Genomic DNA, 18,301 nt, shown 5'->3' on the forward strand with positions numbered 1-18,301 from the left:
GCACACCCCCTACTGGGGATGTGCCCGCAACCAAGGTACATGCCCTTGACCAGAATCGAACCTGGGACTTTTCAGTCCGCAGGCCAACATTCTATCCACTGAGCCAAACCGGTTAGGGCTAAAATATATTTTTATTAATTTCAGAGAGGGAGAGATAGAAAACATCAATGGTGAGAGGGAATCATTGATCAGCTGCCTCCTGCACACCCCCCGCAAGGGATGGAGCCTGTAACATGTGCCCTTGACCAGAATCAAACCCAGGACCCTTCAGTCCGAAGGCTGACACTCTACCCACTGAGCCAAACTGGCTAGGGCTTGTGTTATGGAATCTTTCCTACAAAGTCAAGAACCCACACACTACAGGCCGGCCTGAGGCAGACCTGCTCCAAGCTGGTCCCTGTCCAGTAACAATGTGACCATCTGTCCCCATCTTCAGAGAAGACCCGCTCACTCTGTCAGTGTCTCTGCCCCCTTCCTTCTGGAAGGTCAACTCCATGAGGGCAGGAGGGGTGGTGTCTGCTTTGTTCATTGCAATCATTGGCACACTGTAGGTACTCCAGGAATATCTGACTGATGAGCAAATAAATGGACTCTTTCTCCAGCCCTAACACCTTAAACTTTAGCTCCTGCACCAACGTGCTACTGATTCACTAGGTGCCCTGTGTGGCCCTTCTCCTCCCACTGACACTCAACTCCCACAGGCAGGGAGCACCAGTCAAGCACCCACTGTGGAGGTTCTACCAGATTAGTGAGCAGGGTGCCCCCCACATCCCCTGTTTCAGGTCCCAGGGTGGGGGAGTGGATGCAGGGCTGGGTGGGGAGGGGATGGGGATGGATTTTCTGAGGGGCTGACTCTGTCCACTAACCTCCCAATGCTCTCCCACCACCCAATCCACATCCAAAGCTCTCTATGACTCCTTCCCTTTTTTCTAGGTAAAGTCCTCAGACCTGGGCCCTCTTGCAGAAATCCCACGATGTGTGGAATGCAGGGTTCTGCCAGCACCTCCAACTCTTAGACCCTATACTCCCCTCACGGTTCTGATCCAAAGCCCACTCACTTTTTCTGCTGGTCCACAGGCCCACCATCCTCTTCAGCATACGGGAAGATGCAGCCATACCTAGAGGAGGCCAGGAGGACGTCACATCGACTGCCCTGTGGACACCACCTGCCTGTGAAGTCTAGTGTGACTGTCTCACTCCCGACTACAAGGAAGCTCTGGAAAGCAGGGCTGGGGTCTGCGCTGTGCACTGGATTATGGTCAGTGCCTAGAACATGCCTGCACCTGCCGGTATATTTGCTGAATGAACGAGCCCCATCACAGGTATCTCAGTTAGCCCGCTGCTCACCCCTGGGATTCCTGCTCTGGCTTCACCCAGGACAGAGAACCCTAATGAAATCTCCAATCTCCTTTTCAAATGAGAAAACAGCTCAGCCCAAGGCCCTGAGGAAAGTGAGGGATGAGGCAGAGGCTTCGTCATGAGGAAGAGAAAATGACCAATTAGTACAACCACTGCCCTTCCCGCGGACTTCTCCAATGGCCAGGCACCCAGAGAGCACATTACAGGGAGGACCTCACCAGGTTTCTATAAAAATCCTATGAGTTTGCTCCTGGGTTCACCCCGCTGTTCAGAGGAGCACACAGACTCAGGGAGATGCAGTGACCTTCTGAAGACTCACAGCTAGTAAGTGCCCGGATGACCACTGTGCTGTGGAGGGGCAGGTGCTCACCTTGTCAATAGTAGGTCCAACACCTGTTGGGTGGTGGCAAAAGTTCTGTAGTTCCGGAGAAAGGTGGGGACGAAGGTGGGGTCCCTGCCCAGGAAGGCAGGCACCAGGTGCTCCACCAGCTTGTCCAGCCGGTGTGCCCGGGCGGTCTGCACCATACAGGGCTTATTTGTGTTCCCGGTTGATGCGGTTTGCCCCTGGGGTGGGACAGAGGAGGGACATGCAGTCAAAACAGCATCACGGACGACCAGGTGGGTTGGCAGTTGCAGCTCAGACTGAACCCACAAGCCCTCGGTGACTGGTGGCAAGGGGGGACATGAGTGCTCGCAGGAGGGAAAATGTTCTTGGCATGAAAAGTAGAATTGGAGGAGGGGAATGATGAAGCACATTAGTAACCTAGGTCATATTTTGCTAGCTGAGGATGGACAGCACGTCCCTGTGTTAACAGTGTCATCCCTGGGATTTCTGACAGAGCATCCCATGCTAAGATGAGAACACAGAGGCTTTTCATGGGGTGGGAGGGGTCAGGATATTAGGACAGGTGAGATGTTCAGGGCAGCACCGTTGACATGGCAACAGAAGGGGATCAGTCCAGGTCCCACAGCAGTGAAGGGCTGGATCGCCATGGTAACCAGTCCCCCTCAGGGTATGACATACAGCCTTGGGAGACCCCAGCTCCTGACCTGGAGGAACCACAGGGATGCATTCCTCCTGGGCAGAAAATTGCAAAGCAACAGATATGGTACCATGAGCCCCGTGTCTTTTTTGGAGACAAGCATCCCCCAAGCATAATGATGAGTAAAACTGGGAGAGGAGTGTAAGGATTGTCAGGCCAACGTGGACACTTGGGGATGGGCGTTAAACAAGAAAATCTGTAGAAAAATGCAAAAATACTCTTGACTGAATGTGAGGTGAAATGATACAGAAGCCTCCTTCCTGATATTCCTACAAATATGCAGACAGTGACTTTGCTCCTGGCAGGAAGGGGCTGGACAGTGAGGGTGGGTTGGGGGAGAAGATGGAAACCCAGATCCCTTTGGGAGCAGGACTCTAGGAAGGGGCTCCGGGGAGTAGCAGGGTGGCTTCTGGAACCCGGGCCCCTTTGACTCCTGGGGTCCTGGAGGTCGGGCCACCTGGGCCTCTGCACTCACCTTGAGACCAAGCGCCACTCTTCTGGCAGCGTGGGGCCCCTGTGCCTCCTGCTGGGGGATGGCGTTAAGAACCCCATCAGTCAGCTCCTGTCTGACCTCCTGTCTGACCTCCTGTGGGGAGCTCTGTAGAGACAGTGCCCAGCCGCCAGGCGGAAAGCCTCAGAGCCCGGCCTGTGCTTCGCAGACCCTGTGGTTCTTTCCACTCCAGACACATACACCACATTTTACTCAGACCTCCACGAAGGACAGAAAAGACGTGACAGGCTGAGGGCCTAGGATTCTCATTGGCACAGAGGAAAGGCCCCTCGGAAAGCCCCTCTCTGTGCTGGCTGTGGTCATGACAGCATCACTAGGATATGCCCCGCCCTGCAACCTGCTCAGAGGTCCTCCCTTCAGGTTCCCCTTCCCCCACATGGAGAGGAGGGATGGGGGCTGCCCAGGGATGGCTCCCAGAGGTGGCCCGGCCTGAACTGGGCTGCCTGAGGCTGCCTGTGTTACCTGAGGGGATCTCCTGGAGAACGGCCAGAGACGCCGGGGATGAGGGTTGAACCAACGTGTCCAGAATTTGGAAAAACTCCCACTGTGGCGTCTCCGGGAGCAAGAGCCCCGATAACTAGAGGTCCAGCAAGAGGACATCTTCAACTCTCAAGTGTCTCTTGCCAATTGAACTGGCTGTTGGGCTGCTGCTAGAATGTGGCTGCCTGGTTACGGGGGGTTCTAAGTTCTTTAGGGAAGTGACCTCACTTCCTGTGATCCCCTTCCCTGAGTCCCCTTCTTCTCGATCCTGGATGAGCCATTGTGACTGTCAGGGCCTGTCTGTCTCCTGCCTGCACAATGATATTATTCCAGCATGTACTTCTTAGAAATAATGTTCAGGCACATGTGGGAAGATATGTATAAAGTTGGAGGAGTGCTGCCATGTATAGGAAGTGCCTCCAATCTGTATTTTCTTTCTGTTGTCACCTCCTCTTAGTATCCCTCCCATAGTCGATACATCTAGAGAGAGAGAGAGAGAGAGAGAGAGAGAGAGAATATGTATGTGTGTGCATGCATATGCCAGTACTCATTTACTGGGTCCCAGAAAAATACAGCCCCCACATAGGCAGAAATAGGCAAGAGCTTCCCAATATGTTAGGATTTCTAATTTCCAAACCAACCTTATGGGAGAGGTTAAAACCTTGCCTAGGAGTTCGGAACACTCCTGACCTCTGGACTGTGCCTGTTATGTACCCTGGCTAGTCCCTGGATCTCTATGGGCCTCAGTTTCCCAAGTATCCAGTGAGGGTGAGATTCAGAATTGTGTAAGTTCAGCATAAAAGGGGCCGAGACTCCTCCACCCTGGGTAGCTATGGAGAGGAGTGTACCCCAGTGTTCCCTGACCAGGCCTCTCCTCAGACAAGGACTGTCCTAGAACCCAAGGCTGGACTCAGGAGCTCAATAGTCACTCTCTGAACTACCGAACTTGGGATGAGGCCGATGTTTTTCTAGTGTTAAATGACAGGGCAATGACTTCTACTGGAAGGCACCCCCAAAACACTGACTCTGACAGAATTTATTCTGGTCTAACGGCAAGCCTGGGAAGAGGTCTCCGTCTGGTGTGGGCTTTTATTGTTGAAAGATCCACGAACCCCATAACACATATGCCATGTCTTACCTGGCCAACAGAGGGCAGTGCATGGCTGCTCATGCCTACACTATTGACCTTTTAAATTTAACAAGTTTGCCTTCTTCAGAAGAAGACCCATATATATGCTGTCTACAAAAGACCTACTTCAGATCAAAAGACACACACAGACTCAAGGTTAAGATGGAAAAAGAGCCCAGTCGGTGTGGTTCAGTGGTGGAGCGTTGACCTGTGGATTGGGAGGTCACAGTTTGATTCCCAGTCAGAGCATATGCCCGGGGTTGTGGGCTCAGTCCCCAGTGTAGGGCATGCAGAAGGCAGCCAATCGATGATTCTCTCTCTTCATTAATATTTCTCTCTCTCTCTTCCTCTCTAAAATCAATCAAAATACGTTTTTTAAAAAAGGATATAACTCCTATAAACATTTATGCACCCACCACAGGAGCGCCTAAATATATAAGGCAAATATTGATGGGCACAAAGGGTGGGATCAACAGTAATACCATCATAGCAGGGGACTTTAACAACCCAATGACAACAATGGATAGATCTCCCAGACAGAAAATTAAAAGGAAACAGTGGCCTTAAATGACACATTAGACAAGATGGGTTTAATTTGTATTTTCAGAGCATTTCACCCCAAAGCAGCACAGTATATATGCTTTTCAAGTGCATGTGAAACATTTTCCAGGATAGACCACATGTTAGGCCACAAAACAAGTCTCAATAAATTTAAGAAGATTGAAAGCATATCAAGAATCTTTTCTGACCACAACAGTATGAAACTAGAAACCCACTACCAAAAATAAAAAATAAAAAAATTGAAAAACACAAATACACAGAGGCTAAATAATTGAAAAAATAATTTTTTTTTAATGGAAGTCTTTTCTAAGGAAGGAGGTGGGTCAAAGACATCATTAGAAAAGAAAAGTGCAAGTTCATTGGAGGAAAGTAAGAGTTCAGGGTGACAATGGCTGTTCATTGGCTGAACAGCACTTTTTCCCTTGGCTGGGCTTGTTGCTGGGCGAGAAGAAAATCTTCCTTCCCGTTACGCGGGAGTGAAGTAGAGGCACTTCCTGTTAGAGGTGCAAGGTCGTCTCTTCTTGTTCAGGGCATGAGAGCCCCCTCTAGAGACATTCCGGTCTCCAATTGTAATAGAAATTTCCTTTACTAGTTTTCACAGTTCATGGCTTCCATGTGAGTCACGGCCTAAAAAGCCTAACTAACTGAGAGGGTTAAGAACCCATGACCCATTCCGTACCCAGTTCTCTGAGAGTGGAGAGTCCGGGTGGGCGTCTAGCATGGCCCTTGGGGAGTCAGCCACAATTCCAGTGTTCCCCAGCGCAGAACTACCGGCTGCAAATGCAGTGGCCACTCTTTGTAAGGAAATAAAGTACACACAGGGAACCAAGGAACACTAGAGCATTTTGGCTTGCAATTCAGCTCATTTAGTACAGCTGCTGAGGTTTCCAGGCCTCCATCCAGGAAGACAGTGAGCCTGCTGGCAGGTTTGTTGTGAGTGGCTGTAGACCTATGGGGGCTGGAGGGAGAAATAAATGGTTGGATTTATTTTTTATCAAAAGGGGGTTATGTGAGCTTACAGTGAATTTCTATCACTACTACCCATAATTTTCTAGTTATTTTTTATCATCCATTGGTTCTTTTCTTCCAGTAGCTCTGACGAACGGAGGCAAAACTGAAACACGGAAGGAGAGAGCAAAAGAAAAGGAAGCTACGGGGGGGGGGGGGGGGGGGGGGGGGGCAAGCGCCCGGACTTTTGTCCCGCGGTCCCTTTAAGAGAAGAACCTCTTGGGACCTGCAGTCCCAACCGACCCCAGTTTTAACCGAAACCTAACCCGGACTTCCCCCTCTTGACTCAAATAAGACCAATTTTGGATTTTCCCTCCCCTGTTGGCCAATCAGAGTCTGTTACCAGGCAGACCTTAGCTGACGCCCGGGCGAGCCCGGCGCCTTCTGTCTCCGGGTGGCAGCAACGACCAATGACAGAGCAGGCCCTCCGAGTATCCGGGCAGATCGGGGCTGCTCCAGCCAGTCAGAAAAAAGAAAATAAAGCAACGCACGAGCCCGCCGGGCCAGGACCGTGGGGCTGGGCTGGAGTGAAGGTGGCTGCGAGGTAGTTTCTCTTTCTCCCTTACCTTTGTCGTGGCTCGTGCGGGAAGGCGGCTGTTGGCAGATGGGAGGGGGCCGTAGGAGCCGGGAGGAGAGGAGAGAAACCTCTCGGCTGTCTTTCCAACAGCGTCTTCCCCCGTGTGCACGTGCCCCGAATTTGGGACCGCATCTCCCCACCCGGGTTTCCTGCGCCCAGCCCGGGAGTTCCGCTGCCCCGAACCCCCCACTTGGCAGCCACCCGGGGCTGGATGGCGGGGGAAGGGCAGCGGGCGGGGGCGCGCGTCGGGACGGGGTGCAGAGGGAGATGACGCAGGGCTGGCGGCTTGGGGAGGGGGAGCGGCGACGGGGTGAAGTGATGAGAACTTGGGCCCGGTTCCCCCCCCCCCCCCCCCCCCCCCCCCCCGCCACCTGGACGGGCAGAATGCGTTCGTATCCTTTCCGACCTCCCGAGCGTCTAGTAGAGAATTAGATCTAACTTCGTTTGGCGGAGGTTGTTTTTGAGGGAGAAAAGGGCAGCATGAGGTCAGAGTCAGAAATGACAATTTCTTCCTCGCGTGGATTCCCGAGCCTCCAGTCTCTTCCTTTACGGTTTTTCCACAGATGGGAGGCTGCAAGGAGGTGGGGCAGGTAGGGTGGAGATGGCAAAGGTCTTTTGGGGTATATCTATGTATCTATAGGCCTGGAGAAGTAATGGAGTAATTTCTAATTTTTGGAGAAGGCAAGTGGTGAGAAAGAAGAAACAAAAACACTGGAGAAATTCGGAGGCTTGCTCTCTGCTCTTTCTGGGTAGAGAGATGAGGATGGGGGGCGGGGTGTCTCCAGGGAAGGGACGTTGACTGCCTGTCTCCTGTCTCCGGCCAGCTCCCGCCCTCATGCCAGGATGGCTGAAGACGAACCCGACACCAAGAGCCCGAAGCCCGCGGGCCGGGCCCCCTCAGGCGGTGCCGGTGCCGGTGCCGAGGCGGGGGAGCCCACCACGCTTCTGCAGAAGCTCCGGGGTAACATCTCGTAAGTGCTTGTGGCCACCTCCAGATCTTGCGTAGCTCCCCAGTATAGATCCCCGGAGCACCCCGCTTCCGCTGCAGATGAACTGCCTCTCCCTGAGCAAATGCATCTGACCAGGGGGAGCGTCTTGGCGGGGTGGCAGTTCTTGAGCACCTGCCAGACCTTGGCGTCCTCTTCCCCTCCCTAGCAGTCAGACACGGGATGGGGGGACATCTCGTCTAACACCCCCCCCCCCCTTTCTTTCTCTTCTCCACAGGAAGGCCGTGCAGAACAAAGTAGAGGGAATCTTGGTAAGTATTTTGGGGGGAAAGGGCAATAGAGAGATTGAATTGGTGGGGGATGAGGTTGGTGAGGACATGAGTAAGGTAAAGGTGTTTGTGGGAGAGACAGTGATGTCTACCCTGTGGGGAGATAATTGTCTTTGCAACTTACTGCCAATTCGACCTTGAGCACCTGACTTCATCTCTCTCTGACCTGTTGTATGGAAGCCCAATAGAAATGAAATCAGTCGATCCCCTCTGCTCCCCCTGTCACTGTGGTGACCCATATGGGTTCCTCAGAGCACAGTGGGCACCCAGCCTTAAATCATTCTCAGGACTTTTTTTCAGTCTGACAGCCTCTAAGTCAGCTAGACTTTTTGGTAAGGATCGGAGGGTCCTTCTTGGCCTTATTATTTCTCTTGCCTCTGTTCTTCCTTCCCTCAGCAAGATGTACAGAAATTTTCAGACAATGACAAGCTGTATCTGTACCTTCAGCTCCCCTCAGGGCCCAGTACTGGAGACAAAAGGTATGTTTGGTGCTAGGCTTTTAGATGTCAGAGGTTCTGATTCTTAAAGGCTCCCTGGGAAAGGGTGCGGTGAATAGGAATACTCATGATGGCTGTATTTAACCAAGAAGAAACGTCCCTGTCCTGCACTGAGTTAGCAGAAGTAGATTCGGAGTGAAGTGACTTGGTCCAGCACTACCGAAGTGGTAGTCTGGATAGAACCAGGACAACTGTTGGGAATTTAGTAACGGTTTTCTTTTTAACTCTTTTGCAGCTCAGAGCCAAGCACACCTAACAATGAGGAGTACATGTATGCCTGCAAGTGGATCCGAAACCACCTGGAAGAGCATACTGACACCTGTCTACCAAAGCAAAGCGTTTATGATGCCTATCGGTGGGTGGATAGGGGGAGTGGAAGGGTGGGTTGTCTCTGGAGAGCTCCCTGCCTTGGAAGAGCCTGATTTCTTAAAAAGCTTTTCCAAACTTCATCCCCAGGGACCCTCTGAACCCACCCCTGACCTCCTTCTCTGAGTATCTTCCCACTCTGCCCCCACCCCTCACTCAGGAAGTACTGTGAGAGCCTCGCTTGTTGCCGCCCACTCAGCACAGCCAACTTTGGCAAAATCATCAGAGAGATCTTCCCTGACATCAAGGCCCGAAGGCTTGGTGGCCGGGGTCAGTCCAAGTATCCTTGACTGGAGAGCTTGGGGCCAGAGGACCTGGGGAGGAGAACCTATGGATATGGAGAGCCCGGAGTAGAAACAGCCCAACCTTGCTAAGGGGCTTGGTGATCCCCAGATGTTGGTTTCTCCTTAACTTACATCAGATATTGCTACAGTGGCATACGAAGAAAGACCTTGGTATCTATGCCACCCTTGCCTGGCCTTGACCTAAAGGGCTCTGAGAGTGTAAGTAAGAACCCTGATTGCACTCTTCTCTCCAAGGTAGAAGTCAGAGGTCTTTGAGACATGTTTTGAAGACTGACACAGCCTAGGTCAGTGGTCGGCAAACTGCGGCCCCTTGAGTGTGGCTCTTCCACAAAATACCATGTGCGGGTACGCACGTACAGTGCGATTGAAACTTCATGGCCACACTCAAGGGGCCAAAGAGCCGCATGTGGCTCTCGAGCCACAGTTTGCCGACCATTGGCCTAGGTGATTCTGCACATAGCTTCTGAGTATATAGGATGTGCCCCTCTGCCCACCCTATGGCTGAGGCAGAGGATGAAGAGCATATGTGGGTTTCTGGGACGGGACGGTACAGGCTAACCCCATTCCCAGTTTGGTCTTACTATGGTCAACGTGGATGTTCAAGAGGGGCCAAGGGTCCTTGAGTTTGAAGTATTATGAGGCATGTCCTTCCCCACTGCAGCCAGAAATGGGCCCAGAAGTAACCCCAGCACCTCGGGATGAACTGGTTGAGGCAGCCTGTGCCCTGACCTGTGACTGGGCGGAGCGAATCCTGAAACGGTCCTTCAGTTCCATCGTTGAGGTTGCCCGCTTCCTGCTACAGCATCATCTCATCTCTGCCCGATCTGCACATGCCCATGTGCTCAAGGCCATGGGGCTTGCCGGTGGGTGGACCCTGTCTTCTGTCCTGAGAAACCCTCAGCCACTTTCAACTTCAAAAGCCCTCCCATGTACTAGGATAGAGACACCTTGAATTTGCCTTCTATTCCTAGAGACCCTTCTAGGACATGCCTTAGACCACCTTCTTTCCACTCCCTCCACCAGTCAGAATTGCCGCACTCCTCCATTTCTGTTACCTCCTGAATTTACTCCTTTTTCTGGCACTTCTGCAGAAGAGGATGAACATGTCCCCCGGGAACGGACATCTAAATCTAAGAATGGTGTAGAGAACCTAGAGGGTGGAGCCCAAAAGAAACCAGAGAGGCTGACCCAGGTAGGAGGTTGGAGCCCCTGATCTTGCTGCCCTGTCCTTCAGGCTTAATGTACCTTCCTCCGTGGGTCCCATACTGTCACCTCCTGTGCCCGTTTCTTCCAGTGTCCGGGCTTCCCATTTACCGTGTTCCTCTCTTTACTTCTTAGCCTCCTCAGGAGCTGGAACCCCGAGCTGGGGCTGGTCCCTCAGCACATGGAGAACGGAAGAAGACTGTAGTAGAGAGTCCGGCCCCAGCAGCCAATAACCCACAGGTTAATGCCCTGATGGCCCGGCTGCCTCTGCTCCTCCCCCGGGCCCCTCGCCCAGTTATTCAGCAAATCGCCGTCTCTCCACCCATTGTGGCCCCCAGGCTTTCTTCAGGCACTCTGAAATTGACTGCACTGCCTGTGTCCAGTAGAGTTAGGGGAACCCAGGCAGCTGTGCCCATCATTAATATGATCTTACCAACTGTTCCTGCTTTGCCTGGACCTGGACCTGGACCTGGGCCTGGGCAAGCTCCACCTGGAGGGCTCACTCAGCCCCTGGGCACAGAGAATAGGGAGGTCAGCATAGGTGGTGACCCAGGACCTCATGACAAGGGTGTCAAGAGGACAGCCGAAGGAACTATGAGTGAGACCAACGGGCAGGACCCACCAGCAAAAGCTGCAAAGCAGGATATAGAGGATACAGGAAGTGATGCCAAAAGAAAACGGGGGCGCCCTCGAAAAAAATCAGGTGGAAGTAGGGAAAGGAATTCTGCTCCTGATAAGTCAGAAGCTGCCACAGCCTCTGCCCAGTCCTCAAGGTTACCCCGGGAGACGTGGGCTACTAGAGAGGAAAGCATCTCAGCTGGAGGGTCAGAGAGGCCAGGGCCAATGGGCAAGGCTGAGAAGGGGACGGTGCTTGCCCAGGGTCAGGAAGATGGTGCTGTTTCTAAAGGAAGGGGTCCCAGTTCCAGTTCCCGCCATGCCAAAGGAGGGGAAGATAAAATTCCTCTTGTCAGTCCAAAAGTGAGTGTCATCAGGGCCAGCAGAAGCCATAAGGAGGCTCTTCATTTGGGGAAGGGAGAGGTGGATACTGTAGCACAGGGTAATAAAGATTTAAAGGGGCATATGCTTCCAGGTTCCTCATCCCATGAGCAGAAAGACCCCAAAGCAACGCCCCCCTGATAAATACGGAGAGAAGAGTGTTTACACCAGATGTGAACTCTGCCTGTCTGCCTTGTAAAGCCCTTCTGACTTGCTTCTCTGGCTCTTCTTTTCCAAAGGGAATTCATGCTCTTCTGTATAGACAGCTGAGGCACCCCGTCTTACACAGTGCCTGCTTCCTGCCTCTGACCTTTTCAGCTCAATACCCTTGGCTTTAGAGTTGCTAGTAAATCTGATCCATGTGTTATCCTGTGGGAACGATAGGGGTGGAGTAATACGATGAATGTATAAGCTAGGAATCTTTTGGTTTTAAATAATAGAAAACCTAACTCAGACTGGTTTAAAGGAAAGATTTACTGGCTCATCTAACTGTAAAGTCCACAGGTAGTGCTGGCTCCAGGTAAAGCTGATCCAGTGGCTCAGCACATCTCTAAATACCTGATTGCCTCGCCACCCGCACTGTTCTGCCTTCTGTAGGATCATAGGAACCCTGGGCTGCCTGTGGCTGCCAGCACTCCTAGAATTAAAATGTCTCCTCATTTATATCCAACCAGAAACAGAGGGCATCTTTCTGCCAAGAATCCTAGCAAAAACCCTACGATTCACTCTGATTAGGCGAACTCCTGTCACATGCCCACCCCTATCCAATCCCTGTGGCCAGGGGGATGTAGATGCTAATTTGCGTAGTCTACATCGGGACTGCACCGTTGGAATGAGGGTGGGATTAGCCTCCTTAGAGACTGGGAGGGGGAGTTCCTGGGGAGGGGCTGACACCTGGCCACTACTATGAAGTACAAGTGATTTTAGCTTGCTAAATTAAGATTAGCTATACCTGCTCTTCCCCTCATAGTCTTGCATTTTTCTTACTGCAGCTGTAACCTCTTTTTATTCTGGTCTCAGAAGAAATGAGAGGAAAGTCTCTCCTTTAGGAGCTATCTCTTCAGTCTCCTTTAGATGACAACACCTTTTTTTTCCCCCACCTATGGCTCAGAGATGGAGCTCTTTTCTTTTCCTGTTTCTGAACTTTAGTTTCTCATTTCTGCCTCCCTGTCTCCCACCCTTCTGCCACTATCACTAAATAGAGTGAGATTTGCTTCTAATCATTTTATTAAATTCATTCTGTATCCACCAGGTGTCAGTCTCTGGTACATATGTCAGGACTAGCCAGGTTTAGGCCAGCTGTGGGGAGGAGGTAGCTCTGTATCAGGGAACACCAAGAGAAAGGGGATCCAGACCCTCCAGGTGGGTCAGTGGGAAAAGCAGTAAACCAGCCAATATTGATCAAGGACCTACTTTGTCTTTTGCATAGGGTAGCTCCTGTCAGGGAATCTTGGTTCTTCCCAAGAAATTTAGATTTTCTTTCAGGGAGACTTCATTTGTTCATTTATTTCCACCACAGATTTTTAAAAATTATAATATGTAATGTTTGATATCTATAAAATATATTTAACATGAATAAATTATGAAGTATAATTAAATGACTACCTATGACCCATTACCCAACCTATACATTAAAACATTAGAAATATCATTGACTTTCTTGTGTTCCTCCCCTATCCTAGCCCCTGCCTCTCCCTAGAGGTAACTACTGTCCTTAATTTTGTGTTTATTAATTACCTAATATATATATGTATATATCTTTTAAAAATGTATTCATTTTTGCTTTTAGCTTTATGAAAAATTTATTCTCTAATAATATCCTGTAGTTTGCTTTTTTTCACTTAACATTTATTTCTAAGGTTCATCTATATTGTAGATAGCTATGATTCATTCATTTTCATCTGTATAATATTCCATCAGTACATAAACCACAAGTTATTTTTCCATTCACCTATCGATGGGCTCTGGGTTATTTCCAGTTTTTGCTATTACAAACAATGCTGCTATGAGCATTCTTGTGTATGTTAGTGCTTTTGTTTTTAGCAAGATTTCTAAAATGGTTCTTTTGGTCTGTATATCCTGAATTGGGGACTGTTTCCTCCTGGAAGAGTTTATATCAGGTTGAAATGAACCATCCCCTCAAAGTGGTAAGACTCACCTGTTAAACCATTTGAGCCTGGCGTTTCTTTGTGGGGAAAATTTTAACTATTAATTCAATCTCTTTAATAATTATAGGCTATTTGGTCTTTCGTTTCTTTTTGAGTATAATTAGGTAAAGTGTTTTAAGATTTTGTGCATTTTTTGTCTTTTTTAAAAAAAGAAATGAACCGAATTGCCTTTTTTTTGTTTGTTAATCCTTACCTGAGGATATTTTCCCATTGAAAGAGTGGAAGGGAGGGGGAGAGACCGAGAGAAACATCAATGTGAGAGAGACACATCAATTGGATGCCTCCTGTATGTTCCCTGACCAGACCAGGAATCGAGCCTGCAACCTAGGTATGTGCCTTTGACTGAAATCGAACCCGGGACCCTTCAGTTTGCAGGGCAATGCTCTACCCACTGAGAAAACTGGCTAGGACAATTTTATGTCTTTTAAATGAAATTTCTTTTTTCTTTTTTTGCCTCTGCTCTGTGTAGTCATGTCCTCTTTTTCATTTCTACTACTTCTGCTTTCTTTTTTTTCCTTTGATCAACTGCATCAGAAATTTGAAATTTGTTGTTTTGTCTACAGTGTATCTTTTTTTTTTAAAAATAATTTATTGATTTTTAGAGAGGGAGGAAGGGAGAGGGGCAGAGAGGAGAAACATCAGTGTGAGAGTGCAACATCAATCAGCTGCCTCCTGCACATCCCCCACTGGGAATTGAGCCCACAACCCCATTGGCAACCTTTTGGTGCACAGGATGCTCAACCCACTGAGCCATGCCGGCCAGGGCTACTTACCTATCTTTAGTTATTACTTTGGGCTTTGTTGATCCTCTCCCTTACGTATTCGTTTTCCATTACATTAATTATGGATCTTATCTTTAGTATTTCTTTTGGTTTCTTTAGATTTAATTTTATGTTCTTTTATAACTTCTTAATTTTGATACTTATCTAATTAATTTTCAAACTGTCTTTTTTTTCTAGTGTAAGTTTTTTTAAGGACCTGCTTCTCTACATTCTCCAAGTTTTCTGTTGTAAAGTATTTTGTTATTCTAAGAATATTTAAATTACCTTTATGACTTTTTTGATTCATGAATTATTTCAAAGAGTTTTATAATTTCCAAGTGCCTGAATATTTAAAAATATATCTTTTTTTTTATATTTTCAGCTTAATCTTCTGTGCTCAGAGAATGTGGTCTTTGTGATACCAGTTCTTTGAAATTTGTTGGGATTGTTATTTTATATTCTGTAATTTACCTTGGATGTCTAAATCTGTTTTATTGTTTTGCCTGTGGTAGCTTGTTTCCTTATATATTTTCCATTTTTGGGTTTCGAGCTCATTTTGTTAACTTTATCTACAGGAATCCAGAGGGTCTCAGTTGTGGGTACCTTTCTCCAGAGAGGATTTGTATTTGCTTCCACTAGGAGCCAAAAGGTGCTTTTGGCCTGGGACTGTGCTAGCCCCTTCAAGAGTCACAGTTTAACTCAGGAGTGCCCCCTTCCTTGGTTAGGCCCAAGGTTTAGCTTCTGCTCACAATACTGCTATTGGCATTTGTCCTAGGGCAAACCTGCTTTTCCTACTGCACGTTGAGCATCCTTCATAGATTTCAGCTTGATGTTATTTTTTTTCTTCTTTTTGTGATTTCCCTTTCTAGCAAGCTCAGCAATGTGCTAATATCATGCTTGCCATAATTTGTCCAGGATCGAGTTGTATTTTAGTGGGAAAGCCCTTTATCCATGCTACCAGAAGTAGGAGTTGATTACTGTGTTTTAATATTTTCCTTCTTGTTTTTTAAGTGCTAGGTGTTTGCATTTTAGAAGCTAGTAGACTTGGGCTCTGTTTTCAAGTCAGTAATCACAGCACAGTGTGAGTGAGTTAGGTTAAGAGTAAGCACACAGAGCAGTGGTAACCCAGAAGAATAGCACGTAACTCAGACATGGATCAGGAATGACTTCCCAGTAGAGGTGACTAGGAATTTAGCTGGACAAGTCTAACTCTTAAATAAGAACAGAACAACATAAGACATGATAAAAAGAGCTAAATCATGATACTCTACTGCATAAGAGCTGAATGTAAATTCAGAGAGGTCACTTTGAGTAATTTGGGAAGGCTTTATGGAAAAGTTAGGCTTGAGTTAATCCTTTAAGGTAAGTAGACAGATTGGTGGCAAAGAAGAGGGCATTCCAGGAAAAGCAGGGTTTTGGGGTGTGGGCATGGCAGAATAACCCAGTAAAGAGACCTGGCAGGCAAAATGGATGTGTATGAACAACAGCGGGAAATAAACTAAAAGAATACACAACCAGTGTTGATTGGATGAATGTATAAAAGGTATAAAGTCTGCATTCTAGGATGTGGGAATGGAGTCAAAAGAAACCAGCCAGGCATCGGTTGCCTCTATCCATGTGGGAAGGGATGAGGGACTGGACAAGGCTTCTGACACATTAGAGGTGATAGACATATGGAAAAATAAATCACTGCTGATGGGATAGATAGTTTTTAGGCAGTCCAATTTTAAAACACTATTTTTAAAATATGAAACAAGTTATTCTGTAGTCCAAGCAATCTTCAGTTCATTAGATGAAGGGCTAAGCTAAGATTTGGGGGACTGTACTGCTTCCTCCACCACCCATTTCGTATTCTCTTCCCAATACTTTGTTCCCCATTACCTGACCTCCCACCCCGTGTCATCTTCCATTTTAGCTCTATCATAAATGAAGTTAAAGATAATTTATAATTTACTAAAATTTGAAATAATATTTTGCTGTTAAACTAAGACAAACTCTATGTCTAGTCTGTCTCCAAATAAATTTATTGCCCGCTTTTGTGGGTAACAACTTTCAAAGCAAATGCCACATTCACTCACATACCAAACAAAGGAATTAACGTCATTATATATTCATCTAAGTATTTTGTCTCATGTTATAGTTTCTCAGTAGGTCTACTTCTTTGTCTAGGATCATCCTGCTTGCTCCATCCTATAAGATAAAACTAAGCATAACATAATTAATAAAGCAGTATTTATCAATTGTTCATAAGGAAACTTTTTTACTGGAAAGAGTGTGAATTCAGTTTAAATCTTAGCTTTACCACTTTCCATACGATTTTGAACATTTATTTAGTCCAGTTATTTCAAACTGTAGATTGTACCCTATTAGATTGCAAAGCTGATTTAGGAAGATGCAAAACTTTAAAAAGTGAAATAAAATAGAAAATATCAGAATGCATTACATATAGTAAAGGTAAGTATTGTTTTATGAAACGTATCTCAGTAAAGACATGTCTGTATTCTTCACTGGTCATGACATAAAATATATTTCCAATTAAACCGAAGCAATGACCCTCTTTTCTTTCACCATTTACCCTTTATTATTGTCCCAATAATAGTAATATAGTACTACACATAGTAGTAACCTGTACACTTTTAATCCTCACAAACCCCCGAAGACAGTTAATATTCCTGGATCCACTTTGCAGACATAGAAACCTCAGTACAAAGACTGTTAAATGAGTCATCCCAAATCAAACAGCCTATAAGTGGCAGGGAGGTGGCATCTGAGACCTGGACTCAAATAACTAGCCCCCCAACCCCGAGCTGGTGTGGCTCAGTGATTGAGCTCAACTAGGAACCAGAAAGTCACCGGTTAGATTGCTGGCTGGACCCCCAGTGGCGAGGGGGATGGAGTGCTGCAGGAGGCAGCAGACGGATGGTGTTTCTGATGTTTCTATCTCTACCTCTCTCCCTCTCTAAAAATCAATAAAAATACAAAATAAACACTAGCCTCGATGTAAAATAAATAAGGCCCTATGAGGGTTGGGACAGAGGTTCTGATGGAGAGAGCTTCCAATCAATAAAAATGCTGGCAAATACACAAAACTAACAACAGAGGTCAATTGCAGCGTTGGGTTTGTTTGTTTATTTTTTATTTCAGACAGGAAGGGAAAGGGGAAAGAGAGAGAGAAACATCAATGATGAGAGGGAATCATTGATAGGCTGCCTCCTGCACACCCCACAACCCCAGGCATGTGCCCTTGACTGGAATCCAACCCAGGGCCCTTCAGTCCACAGGCCAACGCTCTACCCACTGAGCCAAACCAGCAAGGGCTGCAGGGTTGCTTTTGTTTATTCGTTTAGTTTTATATGATTTTCTTCTGTTTTGAAGAAAGGGTTGTGCCCTCCAAGCCTTTGTCTTTTCACTCACCTCTCCCAAACTGGCCCTGTCCAGCCGCTCCCTAGAGGGATCGAGGTCCAGAGGCTGGAGGCCGAAGGCTACCCAGGCAAGTGGTGACTCCCGAGGCAGAACCGCGGCCTCAGGTCGCACCACTAATGGTAGGAAAGATTTCGAAGCGATAAGGGGCGTAATCTGGGCACCGTCCTTTAAAATGAATAGGAAAAGGGTATTCAAGGGTGACTATCTCCTCCGCCCACCCTCGCTCTTCGCTCTTCCCTCTTTCCCTCTTCCCACTGGGCCCCAGCGTCCATTCCACCGCCTGATTTATTAAGAGAAGAGGGGAGGAGGTAAAGCCACTGATGGCAATTATTCACTAACTCAAACGGATTATTTACATGCAATTTGCATGTTCTTATGGAAGTACGCAACGTGTCTGTGCTCCTCCTCTAACTGGGTACCCGCGCCCGCCTGCTCCTCTCAGCCGGGAGCCCCAGCCCCTTATCCAGGAAAATTTACTTCCCTTTCGGCTTCCTTAGCCTCGCAAACTCCACCTCTTAGCTCCGCCTCCCAAAGACTGGCCCCTCCTTCCACCCGTAGGCTCCTCCCCTTGACCTCTTCCCCGCCCCCTCGCGCTTCCAAACATCTGTTCCCCGCCCCCTTTCCTATTTCTGAACAGG

At 48.1% G+C, this 18,301-nt stretch overlaps 1 protein-coding gene across 2 annotated transcripts; it reads left to right on the top strand.

Annotated features, from left to right (window-relative positions):
* The first annotated feature begins 6,546 nt into the window (after positions 1-6,546).
* RFX5 (regulatory factor X5) lies at positions 6,547-16,722 on the top strand. 2 transcript variants are annotated; one of them, XM_070395946.1, is made up of 10 exons: positions 6,547-6,635; positions 7,493-7,639; positions 7,893-7,926; positions 8,341-8,423; positions 8,677-8,796; positions 8,968-9,087; positions 9,229-9,310; positions 9,774-9,975; positions 10,204-10,304; positions 10,451-16,722. In XM_070395946.1, exons 2-10 carry the CDS (start codon positions 7,512-7,514, stop codon positions 11,450-11,452), a joined length of 1,872 nt encoding a protein of 623 aa, XP_070252047.1. In that variant the 5' UTR covers positions 6,547-6,635; positions 7,493-7,511; the 3' UTR covers positions 11,453-16,722. The 2 variants fall into 2 exon arrangements, with proteins under 2 accessions (XP_070252047.1, XP_070252048.1); XM_070395947.1 differs by lacking the exon at positions 6,547-6,635 and adding an exon at positions 7,036-7,258.
* Positions 16,723-18,301: the final 1,579 nt, after the last annotated feature.

Source organism: Myotis yumanensis, unplaced genomic scaffold (assembly GCF_028538775.1).
Source record: "Myotis yumanensis isolate MYYU_CA2020_CCGP unplaced genomic scaffold, mMyoYum1.0.hap1 SCAF_17, whole genome shotgun sequence".
In the NCBI taxonomy this organism is placed as follows: domain Eukaryota; kingdom Metazoa; phylum Chordata; class Mammalia; order Chiroptera; family Vespertilionidae; genus Myotis; species Myotis yumanensis.